The 24,764-nt window shown below is 40.1% G+C and overlaps 1 protein-coding gene and 1 long non-coding RNA gene across 12 annotated transcripts in view; one reads left to right on the forward strand and one right to left on the reverse strand.

Moving 5' to 3' along the window:
• The window catches only part of LOC129646803 (uncharacterized), a 172,663-nt gene extending 162,589 nt beyond the window's left edge, over positions 1-10,074 (reverse strand). The window contains exon 1 of the long non-coding RNA XR_008712179.1: positions 9,890-10,074. This is a non-coding gene — a long non-coding RNA (uncharacterized LOC129646803). The remainder of the gene's footprint in view (positions 1-9,889) is intronic.
• A 596-nt stretch (positions 10,075-10,670) lies between these two features.
• Positions 10,671-24,764, forward strand: part of BICD1 (BICD cargo adaptor 1) — a 246,143-nt gene continuing 232,049 nt past the window's right edge. For all 11 annotated transcript variants that reach the window (XR_008712188.1, XR_008712189.1, XR_008712187.1 and 8 more), the window contains exon 1: positions 10,671-10,883. Coding sequence is in view for 8 of the 11 variants with exons in the window: in XM_055573639.1 (XP_055429614.1) it covers positions 10,671-10,883 (213 nt within the window). In the remaining 3 variants the exon portion in view is untranslated. The remainder of the gene's footprint in view (positions 10,884-24,764) is intronic.

Below are 24,764 nucleotides of genomic sequence, written 5' to 3' on the forward strand. Positions count from 1 at the left end.
ATGAGATGAGACTGTCCCCCAAATAGGCAAATGCTGATAACAAAAATGGTAAAAACCAAGAATTTAAACAAAACAAAACACAAAATACATCATTTAGAAAGTAAATGAAAAAAAAAGTTGGAAAAATGCAATCCCAACTAAAATTAAATTGAGTGCTTTGAGAATACCAGTGCTGTTCTAGTGGGAAGATCCTTAAGTATTCAGGCTGTGGCTAAGAGACAAACCTAGAGAATCTAATCATTACTAATTTTGAATATATAAAGCAGGGAGAAAACAGTCATGTGGCTTCCCCCACCCAACACAAAATATTCCAGCTTTTATTAATTAGCATCAGGCATCTTAGAAGAGACAAAAGATGAGGTAGCAGAACTGGGAAGGCTGTCTGAATAAACACACAAAATAGAGCAGACACGACTCAGGAAGTCATGTGAGCAGAGGGAGCCAGCATCCTCTGGGAGTGCCCCTGGACCCAGGGGTGCTCCAGGATCTGGGCCAAGGGCAGCTGCCCAGACGGCTTGTATTTGAGCAGCTTGAAAATCAAGTCCCAGCTTCAGAAGGCATTGATGGGGGAACCTCACATCTACCTTGAGGATTCATTTGGAGGTCTCAGTGCATGAGGTTGTTTTGAAGCGTGGATTTCCTACCAGCAGTTCATAGCAGAGGATTCCAATGAACCACAGATGCACCTTCTTATTGTATGTTTTCCCCTCCATGTTTCTCCAGTCATGGAACTGTCTGCTCAGGCTGTCTCTACATCTTAAACTTCTCCTCATGACTTAATCTGCAGCAATCTGGTTTCTACCGTCTATGTTCCATGCAAGCTACTCTTGTCAAGAATATGAACCTCTGAGGGATGTAACATACAATATGATAAATATAATCAACACTGCTGTATATTATATATGAAAGTCGTTAAGAAAGTAGGTTCTAAGAATTTTCATCACAAGAAAAAATGTTTTGTTTCTATTTATTAAATTTTATATCTATATGAGATGGTAGATATTCACTTACTGTGATAATCACTTCATGATGTATAGAAGTCAAACCATTATGCTGTACTTCTTAAACTTATACCATGCTGTATATCAATTATATCTCAGTAAGATTAGAAGAAAAAATAAACTTATAGGGAAAATTTTTTAAAAGATCTATAATCTGAGAACTATAAAACACTGATGAAGGAAATTGAAGATGATTCAAAGAAATGGAAAGATATCCTAGGCTCTTGGATTGGAAGGACTAATATTCTTAAAATGGCCATAATACCCAAAGCAATCTACAGATTAATTTTATCCCTATCAAATTACCCATGATATTTTTTCACAGAACTAGAACACATAATCCTAAAACATATGTGGAACAACAAAAGACCAAAAATTGCCAAAGCAATCCTAAGAAAAAAGAATGAAGCTGGAGGTATAACCTCCCCAGACCTCAGACAATATTATAAAGCTACAGTAATCAGAACAACATGGCACTGGCACAAATAGACATTTACCTCAATGGAACAGAATAGAGAGCCCCCAAATAAATCCATACACCTATGATCAATTAATCTTCAACAGAAGAGGCAAGAATATACAATAAAGAAAAGACAGTGTTTTCAGCAAGTGGAGTTGGGAAAGCTGGACAGCTACATATAAATCCATGAAGTCTTCACACAGTATACAAAAATAAACTCAAAATTGCTTAAAGACTTAAATGTAAGACCATATACTATAAAACTCCTGGGTGAGAACACAGGGAAAACATTCTCTGACATAAATTGTAGCAATATTTTCTTAGATCAATCTCCCAAGACCAAAGAAATAAAAGCAAAAATAAACAAATGGAATCTAATCAAACTTAAAAGCTTTTGCACAGCAAAGGAAACCATAAAATAAACCAGGAAAGACGACATGCACCCCAATGTTTATGATAGTATTATTTACAATAGCCAAGATATGGAATCAATCTAAGTGCCCATCAAGAGATGAATGTATAAAGAAGATGTATACATATACAATGGAATATTGGTTTCCCAGGCGGCGCTAGCGGTAAAGAACCCACCTGCCAATGCAAGAGTCATAAGAGACAAGAGTTTGATCCCTGGGCCAGGAAGATCCCCTGGAGGAGGAAATGGCAACCCACTCCAGTATTCTTGCCTGGAGAATCTCATGGACAGAGGAGCCTGGCAGACTACAGTCCATGGGGTAACAAACAGTTAGTCTTGACTGAGCAACTTAGCACAAACAAATGAGATAATCCCATCTGCAACATGGATGTACCTAAAGGTTATCATAATGGGTGTATACTGGGTGAAGTCAGTCAGATTGAGAAAGACAAATATATGGTATCACTTACATGTGGAATCTAAAAAATAATACAAATGAACCTATATACAGAACAGAAACAGAATCAAGCACAGAAAACCAACATGGTTACCAAAGGAGGAAGTTAGCAGGGGGGATGGATCAATTAGGAATATGGGATTAACAGATACACATTATTATATATAAAAAACAAGAATTGACTGTATAGCACAGGGAAATATATTCAGTATCTTATAATAACCTATAATGGGAAAGAATCTGAAAAAATATACATATAGCTGAATCATTTTGGTATATATCTGAAACTAATACAATATTTTAAATCAACTATACTTGTCAACAAAGGACCGTCTAGTCAAGGCTATGGTTTTTCCAGTGGTCATGTATGGATGTGAGAGTTGGACTATAAAGAAGGCTGAGCACAGAAAAATTGATGCTTTTGAACTGTGGTGTTGGAGAAGACACTTGCGAGTCCCTTGGACTGCAAGGAGATCCAACCAGTCCATCCTCAGGGAAATCGGTCCTGGGTATTCATTGGAAGGAATGATGCTAAAGCTGAAACTCCAGTATTTCAGCCACCTGATGCGAAGAGCTGACTCATTTGAAAAGACCCCAATGTTGGGAATGATTGAAGTCAGGAGGAGAAGGGGATGACAGAGGATGAGATGGTTAGATAGCATCACTGACTCAATGAACATGAGTTTGGGTAAGCTCTGGGAGTTGGTGATGGACAGGAAGGCCTGGCGCTACGGTTCATGGGGTCACAAAGAGTCGGACACCACTGAGCGACTGAACTGAACTTATATTTCAATTAAAAAAAATAAAGTGTATTACACTCAGTTCAGTTCACTCAGTCGTGTCCGACTCTTTGCAACCCCATGAATTGCAGCATGCCAGGCCTCCCTGTCCACCACCATCTCTGGGAGTTCACTCAAACTCACGTCCATCGAGTCAGTGATGCCATCCAGCCATCTCATCCTCTGTTGTCCCCTCTTCCTCCTGCCCTTAATCCCTCCCAGCATCAGAGTCTTTTCCAATGAGTCAACACTTTGCATGAGGTGGCCAAAGTACTGGAGTTTCAGCTTTAGCATCATTCCTTCCAAAGAACACCCAGGGCTGATTTCCTTTAGAATGGACTCCCTCCCACCAAAAAAAGAGAAAGAAATTAAAGAAAAAAAGAGTACTCACCTTGGTGTTGCCAAATTCAGTAACATTTCTGTGTACACATCTTATTTGACTCCACATCTTACTCGACCTTGATCTCTCAATGGCATTGACTTGGTCCTTATTCTTTCACACTTCAAACCTTCTCCTCTTTTGTTCCCTTCAGATGTTTCTCTCCTGATTTTCCTCCTACTACACTGAGTAGTCCCTTCTCTGCAGGCTTTTCCTCTTCCAACTCAACATTTACTAGGCGCTCCTTAGGGATAGGTCCTGGATCCCTTCTCTTCTCTATTTACATTCTTTAACTAGATAATCCCATTCATTTTCTTTGCTTTAAATACCATTTAATACTAGTGATTTTTCAGAGGAGAATTTTTTGTATCTCCCAAGAAGTCTTTCTTAAATCTGGTCTTACATCCAATTATCTACTAAATATTTCTATTCAAATGTCTCAAAAGTGTCTTGAACTTATGTCCAAATTAGAACTCTTAATCTCCAGCAACTCCCCTGCCCCAGCCTTCCAATCTAATGCAAACCATTGTCCTGATTGCCCAAGTCAGGAAATTAGAATTTATTAATGGTTCCTTTTTCTCCTTTCTCCATCCTATATCTAATCTCCAACCAAGTCTTGAGACTTTTTCCATCCCCTCTCCCAGTGTATTCTGAATGTATCCACTTCTTTTTTCTACTGCCACCACCTTAATTCAGGCCACAATTTTTTTTCCTCTGGGACAATTGCAACAGCTTCCTAACTAGAGACCCTACTTCTATCTTTTGATACCTCCAAACTTTTTTGTGCATAGTAGTGATATTCTTACTATACAAATCAAATAATTTCATTCCTGGCTGAATAACCAATAATATCCCACTGCATTGAGACTAAAACCCAAATTTCTTATTCTTTTTTTTTTTTTTTTTTTTGACTGTTAGGCAAAGGAAAGCTTCTGAACAGATTTGGGATCTCTATATAAATTCTGAGGCCACCAAAAACCAAGAGAAAAGAACATATGTTAACAAAAAAGAAGCAATTAAGGAATTCTACTCAAATCTTGAAGAGTTGTGAAATGAAAGTTGCTCAGTCGTATCCAACTATTTGCAACACTTTGGACTATACAGTCCATGGAATTCTCCAGGCCAGAATATTGAAGTGGGTAGCCTTTCCCTTCTTCAGGGCATCCTCCCAACCCAAGGATTAAACCACGGTATCCTGCATTGCAGGCAGATTCTTTACCAGCTGAGCCACAAGGGAAGCCCAAGAATACTAGAGTGGGTAGCATATCCTTTCTCCAGCAGATCTTCCCGACCCAGGAATCGAAGTGGAGTCTCCTGCATTGCAGGTGGATTCTTTACCAGCTGAGCTACCAGAGAAGCCCTGAAGAGTTGCCTTAGGCACAAATGATATTTGTCTTCAGTGTTCCTAGCCTCCTCCTTTTCAACCATTCTGTTCTTTCTTTGGTGTAACTATCAGAATCAGGGGGGGAAAAAAGCAATTATAACCGTAAGTTTAGTAACTTTTTGCATTTTTAAAAAATGTACTTCTAATTATGAGATAATAGACTTCTTTTTTTATTACCAAAGAAGTTTCAGACGTCATTGAGGGGGATTAGAAAGAAGGGGAGAGGGTTAAAAAAAAGTCCTTTCTAGGAGTCTCAAAAATCATAACTCATAATCCATCAGCTTTTCTGACTTTAAGGCTGATTCAGTTGTGCTAAGTCACTTCAGTCATGTCTGACTCTTTGTGACTCTGTGGACTGTAGCCCGTCAGTCTCCTCTGTCCGTGGGATTCTCCAGGCAAGAATAGTGGCGTGGGTTGCTGTGTTCTTCTCTAGCAGATCTTCTCAACCTAGGGATTGCACCCGCGTCTCTTATGTCTACCTGCATTGGCAGATGGGTTCTTTACCACTAGTGCCACCTGGGAAGCCCAGGTTTGGTTAATAGGGCTATTTAACAAGTTTTCTAGTTCATGTTGAGAAGCTAAACAGAACTATCTTGTCTCTTCTTGTTTCTGTGATGTGGAACTCATTTCTCTTGGAAATTTTTTACTCTGTGAACATTTACACTTTGAAACATCAGACTCTTTTTCTAATTGAGATATAATTGACATAGAATATTGTATTAGCTTCAGGTGGGCAACAGCCAAACTCTCTATCCTAACCTGCAAGGTAGGCATGATTTCTGAGTATGTTTCAGTGTTGCCTGTCTCTCTAGCGTAGTCTTAAACCACGTCCCCTTTACTTAATCAACTTCAGCCTCTGATTTTTATTCTTTGCACTCACCAAGTTCTTTTGTGCCTTAGGTTTTTACACATGCTGTTCCCACTCCCTGGAAAGGTCTTCCCCTGCATTTTCCATGTCTAATTCCTTCATGTTCCTTAGATACTAAGATCACATCTTCAGAGAGATCTCCATTGATTATCCTGTTATTTATTTTTTCTATCTCAATTTTATCCTTATGTGTATGCTCAGTCGTGTCTGACTCTTTTCGACCCCGTGGACTGTAGCCCTCCAGGCTCCTCTTGTCCATGGAATTTTTCAAGCAAGAACACAGGAGTGAGTGGATTGCCATTTCCTCCTTTGGAGGATCTTCCTGACCCAGGGATCAAACCCTTGTCTCCTCTATTGGCAGGTGGATTCTTTACCACTGTGCCACCTGGGAAACTCCAATTTTATCCTTATTTTTCTTCAAAAATTTAAAGAAACAAGCACACATATGCTGCTTGAAAGCAGAAAGTGTTAGTCGCTCAGTCGTATCCAACTCTTTGAGTCAGTATGGACTGTACAACCCACCCAGCTCCTCTGTCCATGGAATTCTCCAGGTAAGAATACTAGAGTGGGTTGCCATTCTCTTTTCCAGGGCATCTTCCCGACCCAGGGATTGAATCTGGGTCTCCAGCACTGCAGGCAAATTCTTTACTGTCTGAGCCATCAGGGAAGCCCATATGCTGTGTGTTAGGTATCAAATACTATTCTATTCACAGCAATCTCACTAGTTGATTAAGTTATTATTCCGTCTTTAAGGATGAGGCAACTGAGGCACAATAACTAGTAAGTGGTGAATTTGGATTTCGCCCCAAGCCAACTAGCTTGTGCCCTTAACCATTTATGCTGTATTCTGCCTGTCAGTAGAAGACGGCAATGGCAACCCACTCCAGTACTCTTGCCTGGAAAATCCCATGTACGAAGGAGCCTGGTAGGCTGCAGTCCATGGGGTTGCTAAGAGTCTGACATGACTGAGCAACTTTCACTTTCACTTTTCACTTTCATGCATTGGAGAAGGAAACGGCAAACCACTCCAGTGTTCTTGGCAAACCACTCCAGTGTTCTCGTCTGGAGAACCCTAGACAGGAGCCTGGTGGGCTGCCGTCTATGGGCTCTCATAGAGTCGGACACAACTGAAGTGAATTAGCAGCAGCAGCAGCCCGTCAATGTCAAAATTTGGAATTATTGTATTACTTTCCTTTTTTGTTGTTGCTGTTTTTTTTATTTACGTTATTCTTTCCCTGTCCCTCCCAGAACATAAACTCCGTGAGTCAGGGATACTTGAGCATTGTCATCTTATTGGTCATTGATTTCACAAGGCTTAACTGTTGTACCTCGGACACAATGAGTACTTAATAAACATTGGTTTAATCACTGAATGAATGAATGGGAGCAAGAGAAAAGAATATTCATGCTGACAAAGTTGGTGAAAGGTTGGTTTGAGGTGGTGGTGGTGGCAGTTTAGTTGCAAAGTCATGCCAGGCTCCTCTGTCCATGGGATTTCCCAAGTAAAAATACTGGAATGGGCTGCCATTTCCTTCTCCAGGGGATCTTCCCGACCCAGGGATCAAATCCACGTCTACTACTTGGCCGGCAGATTCTTTGCCACTGAGCCACCTGGGAATCTCTGGTTTGAGGTACTAGACCACAAAAGCACAATTTTTTAAAATATATTTGTTAGAAAGTATCATAAATGATTGGAGGTTGCAAAGATAAAGAAATATGAGGGAACCGTGCTTCTACAAATGATTTAAGAAATTATTTTCTGGGTACCTGACATTGATTTATATATATGTATGCATGTATATGATACGGGAGACAGAAATGGTAAGCCACTCCAGTATTCTTGCATGGAAAATCCCGTGGATGGAGGTAGCCATGGGGTCGCAAAGAGTCGGACACGACTGAGCGACTTCACTTTCTTTCACTATGACACATATATGAATAAAGAGAGAAATATAACTGCAATACTGGAAGAGTATGATATATAAGGAAATGCTTACTTTTTTCAAGTTAAATACTGACTTAGAAAGGATTAAAGTTGTAATCAAATCTTAAACTATTAAACTAGTATACATGTCTTAATGAAGTTAGGCTGATTAACAAAATTGTATCAATCAGGACAATGGGGCATAGGCAATGGGTGGCAATGGAAACTTAGGAAAGTTACAGAATAAAACTCCATTCTTTGTTCTATCCAGAGGAAAAAGAGACACAGCGATCTACCCCAAGTGTTGTGATCCCTTTGAAGAACTGTGCTTATACTTTTGTGGCGTGAGGGCATCCTGGGAAGAAGGCAGTTTAGCTAACTGCAATTACAGGTTTCCTCTCCTTTTCTTCAGCAGTTCACAGTCATTCGTCCTTGTCACGGAGACTGGACACTAAAGGAGCACATGGGGTGGGGATGGGCTTCTTAACTGCAGTGAGATCGAGGCTGCAAAGCTGGAATAGAATTTGCTGCTGCTAAGTCGCTTCAGTCGTGTCTGACTCTGTGCGACCCCATAGATGGCAGCCCACCAGGCTCCCCCATCCTTGGGATACTCTAGGCAATAATACTGGAGTGGGTTGCCATTTCCTTCATGGTGATCCAAATCCAAAACAAATTTCATGTGTTTTCTTTTTCCTTTCCCTTCCCTTTCCTCCTCTCCCCCCTCCTTCCCTTGCCTTCTCGTCTCTCCTTTCTTGATCAGATAATCACAAGAGAATATCCTGTTGTAACTGTGAGCATGTGGAAGGAATCTCTTGTTTTGGTCTATTTTTGAAGAATCACATCCAGAGAACCTGTTAGTCAAGGCTTTATAAGGACATTGTCATTTGCTCTTCCTCCCACACCATCAACCACTGTCTTTTTTCCCTTCACCTTGTACACAATGAAGGGAGAGTCCTACTTAAAGAGAGAGCATGTGTGTGTGTGTGTGTATTTGAACACTTCTTGGCCACTTAGAAACAACTCTGCAATAAGTGCCACCAGGAGAGAGGGAAGAAACTGGTCAGGTCCTTGATCTATTGACTCCATAGCCTATTGCATGCTAAGCCACTTCAATCGTGTACGACTCTTTGCAACCATAAGGACTATAGCCTGCCAGGCTCCTCTGTCCATGGAATTTTCCAGGCAAGAATATTGGATTGGGTTGCTGTTTCATTCTCCAGGGAATCTTCTGACCCAGGCATCGAACCCACATCTTTTATTGCCACATCTCCTGCACTGGCAGGCAGGTTCTTTACCACTAGCTCCACCTGGGAAGCGCCTCCACAATCTACTAGTTACACAGAAATAGCTCATTTTCTGCTCCTGTTGCTGCCTTTCTTCTTGGTTGTTCTCAATTCCCATTTCTTCTTCATTCTTTATTCTCTTTCACTCTGACCTTGCCTTCATTTCCTTTTGTGACTCTTCATTATCACTCTTCATATTGATTACATTTTATAAGCATGTAATATAGTTGTTGTTTTTGCATTAGTAATGAGTGAAGGTGAATAAACATAATGATTCAGGTTACAGCTCTAGAGTTACGATTAAATTTTGGCTTCATCAGTTAAGAGTTGCCTGACTTTGGGCAAATCACTCAAATTCCCTGTGCCTTTCTTTCATCACCTGTGAATTGTAATGGTCCAGACCTCAGAGCTGCTGTTAGGATGGGAGAGATTGCATACACCATACTTAGAATGTTTGGCACATGGTCTCCAGAACTATTAGCTCTTTTTAAGACTATGTATTGTAGGGTACTGTTGATACTATATAGAGGGAATTTCATGCAGTTTTCCTTTATTGAAGAATCCGTGGAGTAGAACTACTGGGGCAAGAAATAACAGTACCCAGAGGCCTACATTATAGATCTTTTTCTAAGCAGTGATGTGATAAACTGGACACAGAAAGCTTGGGTGAGGGCAAACAATCTTTAGCGAAGACTGTCCTGAGACAGTAAGGTTACTTGGAGAGAGCAGAGGTGAAGGATAGGGAAAGGAGCGGGCACAAGGGGAGACGAAGGAGGCGGAAGGGGCGGAAGCAGGAACCTTGTGTGTGTGTGTCGGAAGGCGGGGTGCTCCTAGAAGGCTTTGGAAGCAGAGCGTTTGGGTGCAGAAGACCGGGAAGGGTGCTGCGAGACCGGGGCGTCTGAAAGAGGATGCTCAGGCCCCGGGCACGAGCGCGCTAGTTACCGTTTGCTTCTCTTCGAGGAAGGCACCGATTCCAGGCAGCTTCCTGAGCTCGGGCTCACGTCTCAGCGAGAGCTAGGCGCCTAAGCCACCCTCTGGGGCCTCGACACCCATCCGGCGGCCAGCCGGGCGGGCAGGGCCAGGCCGGGCTGGGGTCCCACCCCGCACACGTCCAGCTTTCTCAGCCTCAGCCCCCGGCACCCGCGGTGCGGACCGGCGGGAGGCGCCTCCGGAGGTTTCCGTCTGGTCCCTCCCCCTCCCCCCGCGCCGACTCCGTCCGCCTCCCCGCCTCCCGCTCTGAGCCCCGGCCAGCGCGCAGGGAGGGAGCGGGCCGACGCTGCATCATTCCGCACCGGCTGCAGCGCGGCCGGAGGGAGCAGGTGGAGCGGGCGGGCGCGGCGAGCCGGAGCGCGGGACCTGGGGAGACTGCAGTGACGCTGCCCCGAGACATGGCGGCCGCGCGCCTCTGAATAAGCAGAATCGGAGCCCCTTGTCGCCCCCGGCCGCCGCAGCTGGGCCATGCCGCACCGCTGCTGACCGCAGGCAGGGTCCGGCCCGGAGGACACATGCCGCAGCAGCTGCCACCTCGCCGTTGATCCTCTCCCCTGCGTTCTCCATGTTGCGTTTCTCGCCAGGTTCTCAGGCAGTGTAGCTGCGGCTGCCGGAGAGGCAATTCTTTTCCCATTTTCATCCTTCCCTCTTTAGTTCCTTCTCCCTTCCCCCGCCTGCTGTGCATCCATCTCCTCCACCCGGTTACCCACTCCTACCTCCATCCACCGGGGCTATGGCCGCGGAAGAGGTATTGCAGACTGTGGACCATTATAAGACCGAGATAGAGAGGCTGACCAAGGAGCTCACGGAGACCACCCACGAAAAGATCCAGGCGGCCGAATACGGACTGGTGGTACTGGAAGAGAAGCTGACCCTCAAACAGCAGTATGATGAGCTGGAGGCTGAATACGACAGCCTCAAACAGGAGCTGGAGCAGCTGAAAGAGGTGAGTTGCCTGTCACTTCTTCCCCGCTCGGCCTGGTCCCCCCACCCTCGGCGCCCACTCATCATTTATAAAGTAGTCGGGAAGCTTACTATTGAAAGGACTGTTTCTTCACTTAGAACCCTTGTAGATAAGAAAAGATTGAAAGAGTCCATTGTTTTAGCCCCAAGAGGGAAATTGCCCAGGAAATGAATGCATAATCTGGAATTTGGGAGGCGACGGCTGTTTGGCCTGTGGGGGAGGGAGATTCGTAAGAGTCCTCAAGTCTCAGCACTCAGAGGCGACATTCAGCCGGGTCGGAATGCATAAATCAAACTTCTCAAAACTGCTGTTATATCAAGCTCAGGTTTCAGTGACAATCCCATAATCCACAAAGGCTTTGAGTAGGTTTGTATTGAGGAGCCACAGTTTCAAAGGATGTAGAACCTCAGCCTTCTGATGAATGTAACCACTTCTTGATGAGATTGGAAACTGTTATTAAGAGAATTCCCCGCCAATCCCATTTGAAAAAGAGTGAGCACTCTTCCTTCTCCTTGGCTTTAGTTATCCTTGTCTGGCTGCAGGAGAAAAACAACTCTACTGCTGGGGATTGCTGCTGCCTCAGTTTCCCCTCTGAGTGAGGATGGGCCATGCCCAGAGTCTTATAAGGTCACCCTGACCAGGGAAAATTAAGTCCCCTACAGATGGTCTGAAAGAATGGCATCAAATGCATGAGTAGCGGTGCATTTCAAATAAGGCTCTTCTGTTTTAAATGACTGTATATATAAAACCAGAATGTCACAAATGGACCATGTATATATAACAGTTGTCCTCTTTAATCTTTTGGTATTGGCTTCTTTTAAAGACTAGCTAATGTTTGGAAAAAAATAAGTAGTGAATATACTTTGATTTCCTATCAAAAGACTTAGAGGAATATACATATTGTTGAAGAAATTCAGTCTGTTTTACCCAATTCCTGAGGTACTATGTGTAGCATAAATGAAAATGTACACACTGCTTTTCTGTGTGGCACGTCTTTATTTTTATGTGCCTGTTGGCATTTAAAATGTTAATTCTAATCTCGTATATAATGTTAATCATACATGTTTTTCTTATAATGTACTCAAACAGTTTCTCAGGGGGCTGTCTTGTTTTGTATTATTATATTTAAAAAGCATGATCTATGACATATCTAATCAACCTGCCTTCTAATTTAATACATAATATGGTAAACATTTATACTTTCAGATATATATTATTTTTATTCTTATGCCTAAATGTCAAAAAAAAAAATAAACATATGGTAAAAACCACAATTGGAAATCTGATTTTTTGTGTGTAAGGCTGTAAATTTCTAGTTTATGTTCTTTTGGTTTTGTCTTTTGTTTTTGTTTTTACCAAGTATATGTCTGTTCTTAACTACAACTAGATTTAATGGTATTTTCCAACTTAGATTAGGTGTTTACCTGATACGTTTAAATTCAATAATGATAAACCTGGTGAAGTCAGCAAACAGGATGGTGATTGTAATTTTCAGGGATGTTTTGATGTTGTCTACACTTATCAACACTGTTTTACCAAGACAAGGAAGTGCAAACCAGGCAATGTTAAGCCATCACCTCTTTGATAAAGATGGTAGACTTAATTTAATGAAATGGAATATAACTGTTAACTAGCTTTCCTGCTTGATTCAAATAACCCTACTATGGTTTTTCTGTGTCATTGCATTCACCATATATAGTAAACTTTAATGCAATTGTCTTTTGCCTTTACTAGACCGTGTGTTCTCTAGGCAAGGAATCTGTCTTAATTAATATTGCATCCAAAGTCTTTAACACAAAGCCCACTACATAGTGAGCATACAGTAAATATTTTATGAAAGAATAAATTTATACTGGAAGAATATATACTTTATCAAGCATTCACCAGTCCATATTGGTTAGTGTCAGAGAAAGACTAAGAAAATGAGGAAGTATATGTAGTGACTAGTGTTAAAAGCTACGTGTATTACTTTCATCAGCATCATAGGAAAAATGAGAAAAAATGTTTTATAAGAATATTGTGACATTTTTCTTAATATAGAATAATGCAAATACCAATTACAATTTTTTTCCTACAAAAATTGAGGTGTATTTTGTTCTGTATATCAGGAGATTAACAAATATTTATCAAAATTATTGTCAGCAAATGATACTTGTTTACATATGTATTTTGAGTTTGCATTTAGCATAAATATAATTGAAAGTTCCCAGTGAACTGGCTTATACAATTATATAAAAGTGTATTTTAGGGTAATAAAATTAATCATTATATTTGATAGTGAGACCTGTTATTTTGACCCTTTAAACACAATGTATCCTTTAGGTGGGAGTATTATTTAAATGAGCTAAATCAGTCTCAATAATATTTCCTGTGTGAAAAGTAAATGTAAAATAATTGTGGAAACTAAAATATTGCAGTGATGATATCACAAAGAAGTCATTTTTGAAAAATACATTTTATTAGTGCTCTGATTTATCAAAAGGAAGTTTTGTTCGTTTGAAGGTATATATAGGAGATGATGTTGCTGCACTAAACTATAAAGCCAAGTATAAAATCTTTGGTTTATTTCCCAGCTGTTTCAACAGATATAATTTATTTAAAAGTAATGGGACCAGTCAACAGAAAAATACTGTGCTAAGTTCAAGTTGGACATTAGTAATTTGCAGTGTCGCGACATGGCTCAGTCTTTAACAGGTCATGTTGTTTTCAAGAGTCAGCACCCAGCGATGCTGCTGCCCCCCTTTCCCAGGCTGTGTACAGCTCTGACTGTAATGCAAGTGAGCAGTATTGCTGAAGATGTGCAGAATCAAAATGATTAATTCATTAATTGTTATCTAGTTACTTTCTTTCCTAAGCCTGGAATGCTCTTTGTCTTGGCTTCATAACATTAGGGCTCTGCCCTGTGCCTACATGACTGTTGTAATTACAAAAGAACATACTAAGTTGCTTCAGTCATGTCCGACTCTGTGCGACCCCATAGACAGCAGCCCACCAGGCTCCCCCGTCCCTGGGATTCTCCAGGCAAGAACATTGGAGTGGGTTGCCATTTCCTTCTCCATACTTGAAGAAAAAAAAATACTAATGCTGTGAAAAAAGAATGACTTCTGACATCATCATGCTGCTCTCCTTTTCATCATCTTTGGAGAGCGGGACAAAGTACATGTCCACTAAAATACTTGACCATGGCTTTATGATTTCACGGATAATGCTTGCTTTTCAGTGGCCTGAGGGCCTGGCTGAGTGTAATTTTGGGATGTGTGTAAATGAGCACTGTGCCTGTCACCCAGGCCAAAATAGTATTTGAAGAAGAGTCATGGTTCTAAAATAATTTGAGAATTAAACATTCATTTAAAAAAAAAAAAACCTAAAATTTAAGAGTTGTGTTTTTTAGCTTTAAAAATGTTTAAAATGTAGAGAAGTTTTTTTTTTTTTAAATGTAGAGAAGTTTTAAGAGATCCTCTTCGATAGGAATGATTCAGCATTCCTGATAGCATGAAAACATGTCCATGTGACAACTTTAGAAGTTTGGCAGCTAGGTTACAGTGCACTCTCTACTAAGAATCTTTACCTCATTTCCTCCTTTTGTCAGCCTGACACTAAGGATAGACACAGGGTGCTGAGGGAGATCTTTGTGGACACAGAGCAGCTTTTCCTCTTATAGCCACATTGATGCTTTTTCAGGATTCTAATTAAATCGTCCAAGAAATAAACACTGAACTTAAATGTTTTTAGAGATTGTCATATTAGGGACCTGACAAAAGTCATTTAAGTACCTGAGTTCATCTTTAAACAGAACTCATTTTTTTCCCCTCTTATGGTTAGAAAGATTGTTAGTTTCTCTTCTCTTTGTGAAGTCTAAATCATAAAATCATATGGGGGGAAAAACCCAGATTTATTTTCCAGTCTATGAAGAAACATAGAGAAAGTATTTATTTATCTAAGCTAGTAGTTTTATTGTTTTTAAAGAAGAAATGTTATACTTACAGTTGCATTTATTATCAAGTTAATGAAAACATCTAAAGTATGTGGACATATACTTTTGGAAAGTGTTTATAAGCAACCTCAACAAGCAAACATAATCACACTTTCAATCATATTTCTTCTTTTTTTTTTTAACCTAGTTTCTCTAACTTGCGGGCTTCCCTTGTGGCTCACCTGGTAAAGAATCCTCCTGTAATATGGGAGATCTGGGTTCTATCTCTGGATTGGGAAGATCCCCTGGAGAAGGGAAAGGCTACCCACTCCAGTATTCTGGCCTGGAGAATTCCATAGACTTGTATGGTCCATGGGGTTGCAAAGAGTCGGACATGACTGAGCAACTTTCACTTTTTCTCTAACTTGCACCATTTTTTTTCTTTTTATTTCAACTCAAAATTTCATCTCTAGCGAAGTTATTTCTCAGATACTACTTAGCAAAATTTTATCGTCTCTCATCACATTCATCATATTTGCATGAACATGTACAGCAGCCATGATTTGAAGATGGTTTTCAAAATTTAATACTTACAAATATTCTCCCCTGTCTTCCTCTTAAATATGCTTGTACTGTATGGATATTGCATTCCAAATTTGAAAATATGATAATTAGCTTGCATGTTGAAATACATAGTAAAGGACTTTCCCACACCTAAGATTTTACCTGTAAACATGGCTTTGAAGGAGAGGAGGGTATAAAGAGGTGCAGAGTCTGACTGTTAAATAATTGATTATGCTGAAGGAGAAGTGGCAGAAAATGAAATTGGGAAAGTATCAGTGACTGTATTTTGTCTTAGAGCTGGGGAACCATTAAAAGGAAATGAAAGGAAACAGGAACTGTTTGGTGCCTTACATCTTATTTAATCTTCAAAGTAACTCAGAGGTTTATTGCCTTTTTTTTTAACAGATAAGAAAATAATTAAAGTAATAAAGACTTGAACTATGTATACAGCCCCATTTAGGACTAGGCACTTTGCATGCCTTATCTGTAATTCTTACAGCAATCCTTTTACAAGATAGATATGGCTTGCATCATACAAAAGAGAAAACCTAGTCTTAGGGAAGCTAGGGGTCCTTCCCAAGGCCACAAAGTGAAGTGGTGAAACCTGGTTCAGGAAGAAACCCATTTTCTTTGCACTTATTACCTGAGAGGCTCCAACACCTGAGTCAGCATGTGGTTAAGAAGGTCATGGTGTTGGTCATAGAGGGTGGATTGGAACTGCAGAGGCAGTAGGGGTAGTGGTGTGAGGGGGCACAAACCTGAGGGCTGTTAAGGGGATGTAGGGTGGAAGGTGGTGTTGGATGTGACCGGTTGTGGAGAGTGAAGAAGAGAGTAGGTTTGAGAATACCAGGATGGATTAGAAGGTGGTTTCATTCACAAAGGAAGGTTCTAGGGGGAAAGTTTTAGAGGGCAAAGTTGATGCCTGAGTTATATGAGTTTTTAAAATTCATGTTTTCCTTGAGGGGAGGCATAAGTTGCTTGATAAATTAAAATACTCAACTCTTAGTTTAATAAAACAAATGAATAATTTGTGCAGTTGGCTGTCATTTTATTCAGTCCTAACTTCCAGAATATGGAATACACAAATATTTTAACAATGTTTTCACCAGTTACTCTGATTGCATTCTAAATTAGGAGATGTGCCAACTCATAAACAGTGGGCAAGAAGCTGGGCTGGCCCAGTGAGGAAAACCAGCCCTTGCAGACCTCGTGGGTTAGGGGTGGTAGGAGCAGCAGCACCCCAACCCTCACTGACTGAGTGCATTAGCACTTTTTCTTTTTTTGGCCACAAGAGTTTGACTGCTCTTTAAAAATTATAGCTGTATAATTATGACCATTTGTGGCAATGATCCTAGTCAAGTAAAAGCGTAGACAATTAAGTAGTTTCCCCTTCCTTTCCTCCCAGTTCTGTCTCTGTGTTAGCACTTTGGTGAGTATTCTCTTATACTTGTTTTAAATATCTTTAAACATGTGAATCCACATGCAAGTTTTTTGTTGTTCTTTTGTTTTTATTAAAATGGAATAATGTCATATATATTACTTTGTAACTTGACATTTAAATTTAATAGTATATCCTTTTAAAATGAAGTATTTCTAGGGCAGGACTGTATTTTTAAGGCACTGATGTTTCAAGTATGAAGCAAATGGGACTGATTTGGGAAGAAAACCAGAGAGCCTCAGGGAGTGTGGTTGGCACTGGAGGCTGGAGGGGGTGGGGAGGTGACCAGAGTTGGCCCTAAGGATAGCTTGGGTGGTCTGTGAGAGAGAAAACATGTGTGTGTGTATCATAGAAACTGGTGGAATGACAGGCCTGTGTGATAATACCAAGGGAAATGATGGAAAGTTTTCTGGGTGGATTAGCAGTGATTTTGATTCCTTGTCTTCTCGGCTGGTGTTGGAGCTACATGGATCACCATAATAGGTGGCTGGTTTCCAGGGCCAGCAAGAGCTGGTCCTGCATCCTGCAGTATGGCCACATCCTGTCCATGCCGGGTCCTGGGGAGAAGCCAAGATGATGCAGAAGCAACTGGGACTCATTACGTGATCCCATCTTTGCCCTGTGATACTTGAGGGTTTTTTTGTTTTTAACTTTTCAGAAAAAATTACTTTTATTATAATACTACTTTGGTTATAACTATAAATATAATTTACTTTTATTGAAGACAATAAAGTACCCAAAATTATGAAGAAAATGAAAACCATCCATAATTTTTATTGGCCTAGTATTTTATAATCTATATTGTCAACTATTTTACATTTTATACCAACTGGATTTTTTTTTCTTTAGATTGTCCATTACTTCTTTTTTTAAAAACACAGGCTTCATCAGAGGCATGTCCATTACTTCTTGTTCTATTTCATTTATTCATTCAAAAATTTTTACTCAGTGGCTACTATGTTGGCGGCACTGTGCTGCTTTCTGAAGATAGCAAGATGGGACTCCCTGAATGACGCTTATGGGGAGAGAGTCAGCAATCACACACACATGTCAGATGTGAGAAATGCCATGAGTGAAGAGATGAAGGCTTGCTGGGGAAAACATGATCAGGAAAAACCTCTCCCAGGGATGACATTTGAGCCCAGATCTGAGTGATCAGAATGAGCCAGTCAGGTAGAGATTGAGGGAAGTGAATTTTAGGAAAAGGAACAAGTACAAAGATTGTGGAACTCTGCTGGTAGTTGTTAGGGGAAATGGTGGGTCATTTTGCCCTGTAAAATCGACCATTTATATAAAGAAGATGTGGTACAGTGGAATACTGCTTAGCCATAAAAAGGATGAAAAATTTTGCTGTTTGCAACAACGTGGATGGACCTGAAGGGTATTATGCTTAGTGAAATATCAGACAGAGATGGGACTTCCCTGGTGGTCCAGTGGTTAAGACTTTGCTCTTCCACTTCAGGGGGCTTGGGTTCAATCCCTGGTCAGGGAACTAAGATCTGGCATGCCACATGGCATGGACCAAAAAAAAAAAAAAAAGAGGAAGACGAGTGTTATCACATACGTGTGCATGCTTAGTCACTTCAGTCGTGTCTGACTCTTTGTGACTCTATGGACTGTAGCCCATCAGGTTCCTCTGTCCATGAGATTCTCTAGGCAAGAATACTGGAGGAGGTTGCCATGCCCTCTTCCAGGAGATTTTCCCGACCCAGGGATCAAACCTGCATCTCCTGTGGCTCCTGCATTGCAGGCAGATTCTTTATTGCTAAGCTGCCTGGGAAGCCCATTATCACTTGTATATGGGATCTAAAAAATAAATGAATGAATGTATCAAAACAGAAACAAGCTCCCAAATATAGAAAACAAACTAGTGGTTACCAGTGGAGAGGGGCAAGATAAGGATAGAGGATTAAGAAATACAGACTATTATGTATTAAATAAATAAGCTACAAGAATATATTGTACAACATAGGGACTATAGCCAATATTTTATAATAACTTTAAATGGAGTATAATATATAAAAATTTGATTGATTATGTTATATATCTGAGAACTAATATAATATTGTAAATCAATGATACCTCAGTAAAAAAAGGAAAATTAGAAACATTCATTTGAAAAATGACCATCCATAAAGTAGTATATTGTCTTTAGATTCTTCAAATAAGATTTTGGAGCTCAACATTGGAAGTGTTTGTACAGAGCCTGGATACCCCGTGAGGTCTTCTTTTTGAAGAAGTGATAGACTACTCACTAGGATCAGTTGGTGGGTGATTTGTAAAGCTCCTGCTGCCTGGATCCCATATGAGACAGTTCAGCCATTGGAGATGGAGCGGGGCTTCAGCATGTTAACCCCACTCCCATGGGTGCAGCCAGGGCTGACAGCCTCTCTCCTAGAAACTTCCAACTCTAGGAGTAAGTGACTCTGTAGAAATGTGTGTTTAGTAAGAAAAACTGGAAAGTTATGAGCTAGTACGTAAACCTCAGTCACACCTGTTTTTACTTCTCTAATTCCTATAAATGAAGACATGGGAAAGCCTTTTTTTCTGTAAGTGAAGACATGAGAAACCAACAAACATCATCAGAAACTTAATTGCATTAGACAGTTAAGATGTGTGCTAAAAGTGTATAATTTCTGATCTTTCAGGGTTCTTTAAAGTTTTTTTAAAAAGTTATTTGTCTCCTTTTGTATGAAATTTCTTTTAAAAGTTATTTGTCTCCTTTGTTGTGTCTGTTTTCTTGCTCTGTTACAAATTTTGTTGTTGTTCAGTCACTAAGTTGTGTCCGACTCTTTGCAATTCCATAAACTACAGCATGCCAGGCTCCCCTGTCGTTCACTATCTCCTGGAGTTTGCCCAAACTCATGTCCATTGAGTTGGTGATGCCATCTAACCATCTCATCCTCTGTCATCCCCTTTTCCTGCCCTCAATCTTTCCCAGCATCAGGGTCTTTTCCAATGAATTGACTCTTTGCATCAAGTGGCCAAAGTATTGGAGCTTCAGCTTCAGCATCAGTCCTTCTAATGAATATTCAGGGTTGATTTCATTTAGGATTGACTAATTTGATCACTTTGCAGTTCAAGAGACTCTCAAAGAGTCTTCTCCAACACCACAAATCAAAAGTATCAATTCTTTGGCGCTAAGCCTTCTTTATGGTCTAAAACTCTCACATCCATATATGACTACTGGAAAGACCATAGCTATGTCTATACAGACCTTTGTCAGCAGGGTGATGTCTCTGCTTTTTAATACACTGTGTAGATTTGTCATAGCTTTTTTACCAGTGAAAGTGAAGTTGCTCAGTCATGTCCGACTTTTTGCAACCCCATGGACTGTAGCCCACCAGGCTCCTCCATCCATGGAATTTTCCAGGCAAGAGTATTGGAGTGGGTTGCCATTTCCTTCTCCAGAGGATCTTCCTGACCCAGGGATTGAACCCAGGTCTCCTGCATTGTAGGCAGCCGCTTTTACTGTCTGAGCCACCAGGGAGCAAGCATCTTTTAATTTTGTGATTGTAGTCACCATCTGCAGTGATTTTGGAGCCCAAGAAAATAAAGTCTGTCACTGTTTCCATTGTTTCCCCATCTATTTGCCATGAAGTGATGGGACTAGATGCCATGATCTTAATTTTTTGAATGTTGAATTTTAAGCCAGGTTTTTCATGCTCCTCTTTCACCTTCATCAAGAGGCTCTTTAGTTCCCCTTCACTTTCTGCCATTAGGGTAGTATCATCTGCATATCTGAGATTGTTGATATTTCTCCCAGCAATCTTTTTTTTTTTTAGTTGAAGGATAATTGCTTTACAGAATTTTGTTGTTTTCTGGCAAACATCAATAAGAATCAGCCATAGGTATACATACATCCCCTCCCTTTTGAATCTCCCAGCAATCTTGATTCCAGCTTGTGCTTCATCCAGCCCAGGACGTACTCTGCATGTAAGAGTCACATAAGCAGGGTGAAATATACAGCCTTGACATACTCCTTTCCCAATTTTGAAGCAGTCCATTGTTCCATGTCTGGTTCTAACTGTTGCTTCTTGACCTGCACACAGGTTTCTCAGGAGGCAGGTAAGGTGTTCTGCTACTCTCATCTCTTTAAGAACTTTCCACAGTTTGTTGTGATCCACACAGTCAAAGGCTTTAGTGTAGTTAATGAAGCAGAAGTAGATGTGTTTTTGGAATTCCCTTGCTTTCTCTATGATCCAGTGGATGTTGGCAATTTGATCTCTGGTTCCTCTGCCTTTTCTAAATTCACCTTGTACAACTGGAAGTTCTTGGTTCTTGACCTGTTGAAGCCTAGCTTGAAGGATTTTGACTATTACCTTGCTAGTATGTGAAATGAGCACAGTTGTACTATAGTTTGAACATTTTTGGCATTGCCCTTCTTTGCGATTGGAATGAAAACTGACCTTTTCCAGTGCTGTGGCCACTGCTGAGTTTTTCACATTTGCTGGTATGTTGAGTGCAGCACTATAACAGCATCATCTTTTAGGATTTGAAATAGTTTGGCTGGAATTCCATCACCTCCACTAGCTCTGTTCGTAGTAATGCTTCCTAAGGCCCACTTGACTTCACAGTCCAGGATATCTGGCTCTAGGTGAGCGACCACACCATTATGGTTATATGGGTCATTAAGACCTTTTTTGTATAGTTCCTCTGTATATGCTTGTCACCTCTTCTTAATCTCTTCTGCTTTTATTAGATCCTTACCATTTCTGTCTTTGATTGTGCACATCTTTGCATGAAATATTCCCTTGGTATCTCCAATTTTCTTGAAAAGATCTCTAGTCTTCTCCATTCTATTGTTTTCCTCTATTTCTTTGAAAATTCATAAATACTTATTAATTTAAAGTTTGCAAATTCATAAAGAGAATTGCTTTGATGGTTTAATCTTTAACTTCTGGGGGTTATTCTCACCTGTTCTTTTAGTTATTCTTAGTGTTTTCAAACACTATTTTATGGAGAAATAGCACAACTCTAAAATGTAATATTTAACTGCTGTGTTTCTATCTTTCTATTTAGAGTTGAAATAAAGAGACCTGTTTACATTCATGGGCAGTACATAATAACAGTAGCAATTTCCTTAAGAATGTTTTTTGCAATTTGGCCTGAGTCTGTAAATAGAAGGCTCAGAATGATGGGTCTTTGTTTTTCTCTGGCACCCTGCAGAGTAATGTGGAATCAAATGTCACTGCTAAAGAGCTCTTAGCCATCAATTTTTTGAAATTGAAAGAGGTTTATATTATAACATGAATGTGCCTTGTTGATAAGCCTCACTGATTGCCATTCTCTAGATAGTATTAGAAGATTTTTTGAAGTTGATGTGAGGTAACTAGATGGAGATAGGATAAATTTAATCTTGTACATGATTTTGTTTGATGAGCTGAAAGTAATGTTGTCTTACGGACTATCTTTCTGGCATACATGGCCATTTTCCTCCCCTTTAAATCGTAATCTGATATTCTTTCTGCTAATGCTGATATATGCATGGAGCCTTTAAGCTCAAAACCTCAAGGACATACAATTAGGAGAAAATGCAACGATTAGAAAGAATGATATAATACACTTGAAAACAAATTATAAATACTTTTGAATTTTTGGCCCTTTCATTTATATTTTAAGTTGATAAAGGTTCTTAGTGTTGGTAATTCACAATTAACTATGATTTAATTATTTCATTCTAATGATCTAAACAGCAATAACCCTTTTGTTAATATTTTAAAATAATTTAGAACTAGAATCTTTTTTTTTAAGAATTCTTAGGTTCTCTATCTTAATCACTGCAGTTATTTCCAATCAAGTTTTATATGCTCTTTTCATTTTAGCCGAATAGATAATATATCTTTGCAAGTCACTTTGAAGCATTTGGGATAATATGAGCTATTATTTGCTAAAATTGAGACCAGGATCTCAAACCACAATTATATTTTTAGAAAATGTTTACAGTAAGACATTTCAGGAAATGACAATGGAAAGAATCGTCAATTTCAAGAGAAAATTTTATAAGTTGCATTTTAATTTGTGATGCTAAATGTGATTTAGAAACGTGGACAATGGACACCAAAGTAAATACCAAGAACAAGTAGGTCATTGCATAAAGCTGACTAAGGTTCATTCATTCTTTTCTACAATAACAATATATTTAATACCTCCTATGTATTAAGCACAGATCTAGGTGCTGAGAATGCAGCAGAGACAAGACCAACAGGAATATACATGCTCATGAAGTTTACATTCTGCAGGAGAATGGAAGGGGAGACAATAAACAAAATAAATAAGTAAAGTAGAATGTTAGATAGAGAAAAATAGAGCAGGGAAGGGGAAAATGGCAAGAGAAGTGGGGAAAGGTCAGAGGGAGCCTGGAGAGGGATGGCCAAAGAGAGTGTATAGCTGGAAGGAGGTGGGAAGTGGTGTGAGCAGTAGATGAGGTCAGAGAAGGAATGAGTATCAGTGATGCAGCAGCTTTTAAATTATTACCAGGACTTTGGCATTTGTTCTGAGTTATATGGGAAATTTCTGGAGGTTTTGAGCACAAGAGTCACAATGGCCTACTCTTCCCTCCCCCCGACCTGTGTGTACGTTCAAGGACACTGTAACCTCTTTCAGGGAAAGGATTTTAATTAATCAGGTAATTTATGAGGTTTGTTGTATTCTCCTCTCTGCCTTACCTATAGCAAGTGTTTAAGAGATGTTTATGGTATTGCGTTCATTTAGGGTGAAAAAAGAGATGAAATAATTAAGGTAGTTATTTTGAAAAGAAGTTGAACTAGACTCTCCTTGTTTTAAAAATAATTATTTGTTTGACGAATTAAACCAGCTTCCAAAAAAAGATACTGTGTTGCCTTGCCTTGTTCCTTGAACCAGAATCTTTACCTAACATTCTTCTACTCTCTGTCCCTTATTCTGGACCATCTGAGCCACTTGGTAGCCTCTGTGATGTAAGGACAGTTTTATATTGTATTACTGGTTCTGTGCCATGATATTCTAGTCCCTGAGGGACTGGAATGGATGCTTGGTCATTCATTCATTCATGTATTTATTATTTAGAGAGCATTGGTTATATGCCAAGTTTCTGCTGAGTGTATTAATCCAAAAGGGAGGAAGACATGGTCTTTAAGTTAGTTATTTGTTGTTAGACGGAAAGACATGAGCAAATATGATTAAGGTATTTTATTGGAAAGGTCACAGGTTTTTGGGTCAGAACAAACTGCATTAAAATCTGTTTAGTAGCTCTGCGATCTTAGGCAAATACTTAAAATTCTATGAATCTCACTTTCCTCCTGTAAAATGGAGGAAGATAGTAACTATGAATGTTAAAGAGATGTCCATGTAAAGCATTTAATACAATCCCTGATGCATAGTAAGCACTTGATAAATGGTGGATGTGGTGATGATAATTCATCATAATAAAATAGTAAAAATAATAGTTTTTTGGCTATGTTTGATAGGCCACCAGAGTAAAGGGCAGTAAACTAAAAGGAATCAGGAAACTTTCTGATCAGGAGGACATGTGAGGAGGCGTAAAGAACATGTGAGGAGGGATTTTCTAGGCAGGAAAGGGGCAGAGTCATTCAGGAAAAAGAAATAGCCTGCAGAGAAGGGAGGATTGGAGAGATTGTTGCTCATCAGCATCTGTGTTGTTGCAGGTGGTGTTTGAAATGGGATGAGTGTGGGAGGTGAACCTGGGGAGGTGGTTTGGGGCCTGACCACAGAGGGCCTTGTAACGAGGCTTGGTGTGGCTAACTCTGTGACCTCTACAGGGAAGGCTTTGCCCTGAGAGCCAGACTTACTGATAGGGTGAGAAGTACCTCTAACTAACAAGGTGTCTTCAAGTCTCTGCTGCTCTTGTGCCCCATTTCTTTTAGCCTCCTGGCCTCCTGTCAGTTGGAGACTGGCAGCTTCTCCATCTTACCTCCATTGTGAACAGATCGCCTAATTGCCCCTTCTT

The sequence above is a fragment of the Bubalus kerabau genome, chromosome 1 (assembly GCF_029407905.1).
Source record: "Bubalus kerabau isolate K-KA32 ecotype Philippines breed swamp buffalo chromosome 1, PCC_UOA_SB_1v2, whole genome shotgun sequence".
Classification (NCBI taxonomy): Eukaryota; Metazoa; Chordata; class Mammalia; order Artiodactyla; family Bovidae; genus Bubalus; species Bubalus kerabau.